The 5297-nt window shown below is 45.9% G+C and overlaps 1 protein-coding gene across 1 annotated transcript in view; it reads left to right on the top strand.

The window, feature by feature from the left end:
• Positions 1–4259, top strand: part of LOC104277371 (folliculin-interacting protein 1-like) — a gene marked incomplete at both ends in the record, with an annotated part of 20787 nt that extends 16528 nt beyond the window's left edge. Inside the window, 5 exons of the mRNA XM_009873990.1 lie at positions 623–706; positions 1691–1762; positions 2497–2632; positions 3186–3387; positions 4174–4259. Coding sequence (XP_009872292.1) covers positions 623–706; positions 1691–1762; positions 2497–2632; positions 3186–3387; positions 4174–4259 — 580 coding nt within the window. The remainder of the gene's footprint in view (positions 1–622; positions 707–1690; positions 1763–2496; positions 2633–3185; positions 3388–4173) is intronic.
• Positions 4260–5297: the final 1038 nt, after the last annotated feature.

Below are 5297 nucleotides of genomic sequence, written 5' to 3'. Positions count from 1 at the left end.
TTGTGTTGCACAGTAAACGCACTCTTGCCCTGGTACATCCACAATCCAGTGTTACTTTTAAAACAGGCTACTGAGGCTGCTAACCTCGATTTTCTGTATGATTGGTTTGCTGCACCGATGTCCTGACTGGTCTCAGAACTACTGCTGCAGCCTCTAATCTTCCGTTGGTTCTGCTGAGATGAATTTCTGCCTGCCTGCTCCCCTCTCCTCCCCGTCACCTTCATCTCAGCACCCCCTTCCCGCCAGCGGAGATGTTGAACCAAACATTGTGCTCCACGATGAATCTCCCGCTTGTGGTCGAGTTTGGCTTTGAGCCTGCATAAATTAATCATTTGCAACTTCAAATAAATAAAAAATAAAAAGCCCTTGGAGAGAAACCCCGTCCTTCTATGGGAGATGGCGTGAAGCTGGGTCTATTATTCGAATTCGCTAAATACTACATAGTCCGACCGCGAGCCCTCCCCTTAAGCCAACGGTCTCAAGCGTAAGAGCTCCCGCGTCCGTTACTCTGCATTTCTGTTGGCTTTGTATCTTCTCCCTGCCCTGGTCCCCCCCTCCCTCCAGACCGTTCTGCTTTACTAACCTCATTCTTTCATGTGTATTTTACGTTTTTGCCGTGTAGGTCTTTCACAGCTTTGCAGCCCCAGGCGGGCGTTCTCAGAGCAAGGTCCGCTCCGCCTGATCCGGAGCGCCTCTTTCTTTGCAGGTTTGCCGTGTGCTGTGTCTGTGCTGTGTGCCTAGCCTAGCTGGGGTGACCAGACTGTGCGGATTCGTAGTTTAGCCCTGGAAATAAGATTAATTTTTTTTCTGTATTCATTCGTTTATTTGTTTGTTCGTTTATTTATTTATTTTGAAATACAAAACGGACAGCGACGTCTGCTGCCTTTTGTGGATACGTGCTTTAAATCCGCAGAGCACAGAAGCATTTTAATAGATTTAATGGTTGTGTTGTTTTGTTTTAGAAACTTAGAGATTTAATGGCAGATTCCGTATTTCTGGAAATAATATTTCACGGTAGAGTCAAGCTGTTTTGATCAGGGCTTGTTTCAACCAAAGTGTAAAAACTAAAGCTAACCTAGGTTCATTTAAAATGGACATTTCCTTGCTTCGAGTGGCTGGGTCTTATTTCCATGGCTGAGTAGCTTTTATTTCACACACATACGTGTAAAATACATCACATTTAAAGACTGTTGAGCCTGAGACACTTCTGTAGACTGTGAATCTGAACAGCTTACGGCTTAGCTGAACAACCAATGCACTGCTCATGATTTGAAATATTTGTCTTCTTCATGACAGCAATGCAAAATCATTAAAAAACCCGAGAAAGCTGATATATGAACGAAGTCATGTTTATATTTTTTTTTATCTGTACACTGAGCACTACCAACGTACTTTTGGTATGTTTTTCATCAAGAAACATCCATGTAAAGAAACAAAGTGTACTGAGTTTAGTTTGTACTAAAATATGTGCATGGACTTCAGAAAAAAACCCCAAAAACCAAGCCGTACAAGCTTTTCAGAGGAGTGTTTTGCCTTGTTCAGCTAAGCAGCCTTTCTTGGTGATGGCCTTGTGCAGTGCTGTTGATCTGAATTAATGAGCATGTTTTTTTGTTTCATTAATTACATGGAGATCTGCAAACAAGAAAGGAACCGTATATTCCCCTGCTAATTGGTGTTCCTTGTTTTACAGTTCATAGCAACCCCATGGACATGCCTGGGAGGGAGCAGAATGAGGACAGAGACAGCGGTATAGCGAGATCTGGTAATGGCACTTCGCGTCTTAACCCTGTAGACTCCAAAACTACCCAGTAATAATCGTCACTGAGGTGTCCGGACATCATCAAATAGTTTCTCCCATGCTGAAATACGACTGTTCTGTTTGGCTGCATGTAAGAATTAACGCATAACCTGTGCGTACAGGTGGTGTAGGTGTCAGGGGTGTTGGGCGAGGAGCCCCGCAGAGGTGATCGGAGCAGCGGCGCAGTTTATTAAAGTGCGCTGCCAAGCGGTTGAGCCGCATTAGGTATTGAAATGAGTTCGCAGCGTTTCTAAATGATACTTGTTGGCATCTCCTTTGCAAATTAATGGTAACATTAAAACGTGGAGTCGCCTCCACGGCACCCACCGCCTCCCCCTGATTCAGGGTACTGGATACGTAAGGCTGGGATTGGAAAGGCTGTTAAAGGATGTGATGTACCTCGCTCCTTCCCACAAAGGATTTATTTCCCCACACTCGGGGTTCCTGGGCAAGGTGCAGCCTGCGTGTTGGCTGTTACGTAAAGCTGCAGGGCCGTCCCACCTTGTAGCGCTTGTATATCTCGTTAATGGGGTTATAAACTGGTTATTTTTAGATAAGAAACCTAGATGGGCGAAAGAGAAAGCACTTGAGAAGCAACGCCAGTTTATCTCGAGGGGCTTCGTTTAGTTGCTGGTATTATTTTCCAAATGCTCTTTCCTTCTGGAGAGATTTTTTATGTATTCCTCTTCTTATTGCAGCATCTCTTAGCAGTCTGCTCATCACTCCGTTTCCATCTCCGGGCTCTTCGTTTAACAAAAGCTGTGCTAGCAGTTACCAGCGGCGTTGGCGTCGCAGTCAGACTACCAGCTTGGAGAATGGGGTCTTCCCTCGATGGTGAGCGGGGAACGAAGCTGCTGGGTGCTGCCCATACATTTTTCCACCGTTGTCAGCTCGATTCTGCTCTTGCACACGTACATCTGCTCTTGCCGTTGCTTTCTGCGGGGTATTGACAGAGGTGTAAGTCAGGCTGCCCTCCGACGCCGGAGCTTTTTTAGCATCTTGTTTTCTTCGTGGCGTTCCTTGTTGTGCGCTAGCTGGAAAGCCTTCGGCAAACTGTAAACCTGTAGGCTGTGTTTTGGAGGATAAGGAGCCCTGAAATCCTACTCAAAGCACAGTTCTTGGCAGAGGTGGGAGAGAACGAGAAAAGCGTATTCTGATCCCACAAATGCTTTGAATCCGGTGCCAGCTTTTGTGATTGCTTGCGTTAATTAACCGTTGCTCATAAAAAAAAAAAAGGCAAAGTGGATGTTATCGAAGGTGATGATTTGACAATACGTGCAAACAAAAGGTGTTTATTCAAGTTAAATATGCAGATTGAATGCGTGAGAATCCGAGGTACAACTTTAAGCAGCGGATTACATTCACTTTCTGTTTTTCGTGCTTCAAGGTCCATGGATGAAAGCTTTAACTTGTCAGATGACAGCTCTGGTCCTAGCCCGGGAATTGTTAGGAAGAAAAAGATTGCAATTGGAGTTATTTTTTCCCTCTCGAGAGACGAAGATGAAAACAACAAATTTAATGAGTTCTTCTTCTCACACTTCCCTCTTTTTGAGAGTCACATGAACAAGCTGAAGAGCGCAATAGAACAGGTAATCACAGCCTCCTTTGGTTCTTGCCCTTGTACTGCTCTGTGTCCCCCAGCCCTGTCAGATGGAGTTCCAAACTCCCGTTACTAGTTTACAAAAGTGGGGTTGCCTCGCCCTCAGGCAGCGGAATTGCGCCAGGAAAGAGCTTTGTCCACAGCGTCTCGGGTGTTGTTTCTCACTGCTGGGAGGAGCACAGTGCGGGGTGAGGGCAGGGCGGGCTGCGGGCATCGCGGGGAGCCAGAGCATCTCTGGGCTGCACAAGCTCCTGGAGAGCCCCGGCTCAGCCAAGGGGAAAAGGTGCTTTTAAGGCCACCTCTGCCTCCCTGCTTCAGCTGAGTCTGTTGGACCTCAGGGGCAGAACCTATAGCAAACTCCTTTCTTTCTTTTGTTTTTTTTTTAATTTTCTTCTTTTTTTTTTTTTAACCCCCTGATTCTGCCGTATTTGAAACTTTCAAAGATCAAAGTTTCAAATGTGCGGTTAGATTCGCTTTACTGCTCTCTTCTAGGAAATACTTAGAGGTTACTTTGCCGCTGCAATGAAAACTTTGGCCCCTTGTACTGCTTGAATGATGAAAAGCATGGAAGAAGCAGAGGCTGCGCATGCATGAGCCTCATGTGTCTGTCCTCAGATAGGAAAGCTGGCACTTGTACCATCATTTTATCACTTAAAAAAATATTTATTTGCATGATTAGTTGCATGAAAGATAAAGTCAAACACATGACTTTGTTTTCCATTTTCTGTGCTTCTCTAGCTGTGTGTTACTTACCTGTTTAATGATTGTTTTCAAGGCTATGAAAATGAGTCGTAGATCAGCTGATGCCAGTCAGCGGAGTTTGGCATATAACAGAATTGTGGATGCCCTGAATGAATTCAGGTGAGCAGCTCGTCTCCTGTCTTTTGTGTCTGTTTCTTCAAAAGCAAAGTCTGTTTTAGAAGGATCTTCTCCTTAGCGCAGGATAATTAACTTATGATGTATGAAGACTTCTGCAAAAGGAAGTGCAATAAAGGTGTTGGTGATGGCAGGCCGTTAGAGTCTGGGGGTTTACGTTTTGCCAGGTGTGTCCATCCATCAGGGCTCGGTGTGAGCAGGACGTAGACGATCAAGGCTTCCTGTGCTTTAGGTAGTAACGAAGCTCCCAGCAACCTCTTAAATCCTTTTTTATGACCCGTTGAGAGGGGACAAAGAATTGCAAAGCCACGTCAGGGAAATCCTCCTCCAGTGTATATTTTCCTGAGGTGTGAACAAAGCAAGACCTTTACCCTGCTCCGAACTCTACTTTAAAGGCATTTCAGATAACCGGTGATGGAGGAGGACGATCTTCTTCACACAGTAAAATGCACTCCTGTAATCTCTTGCTGTCGGTACCTGCAGAGCATCTCTGTTCAGCAGTTAATATACAAAGCAACGCAGATAAGCACACGCCTGGCATTTAACTGTATTTCCTTTCCGTAGTTTAAGTCATGGGGAGGGAATTAAGATGAAATCCATCTGTTTCGAGTGATTCATCTCCTCTCCGATGGGAGTGGCAGGGTGCTTCCTTTTACAACCAGTGTAGAGCTACTTTCTAAAGACATTAGGGAACACAGTGCTCTGCTGTTGTAAAAAAAGAAAATCCTGACGTCGGGATGGATTTTACCGACCCATGAAGGATCCTGAGGGCTCACGCGGTTTTCTACAATTCCACTCACGGCCTGACTGCCGCGGTGGCCGTTGCAGGATGAAGGCACAGTGTGTGTATATATGTTTTTAGTTAGTTAGTTAGTTTTTTAATTGTGTAGAACCTCAGCTCCGGGCAGTTGCGCGGAAGGGCAGAGGCCGCGTTCGGTAGGCGCGGGAGGGAGGGAAGAGCGAGCCCATGGGCTGGCGGTGAGAGGTGGATGGGCCGAGCGGTGCCAAGAGAGGAGCCGAGGC

Source organism: Apaloderma vittatum, unplaced genomic scaffold, assembly GCF_000703405.1.
Source record: "Apaloderma vittatum isolate BGI_N311 unplaced genomic scaffold, ASM70340v1 scaffold19757, whole genome shotgun sequence".
NCBI lineage: Eukaryota > Metazoa > Chordata > Aves > Trogoniformes > Trogonidae > Apaloderma > Apaloderma vittatum.
The sequence above is the reverse complement of the archived record's forward strand: the minus strand, read 5'-3'. Positions and strand labels throughout refer to the sequence as shown.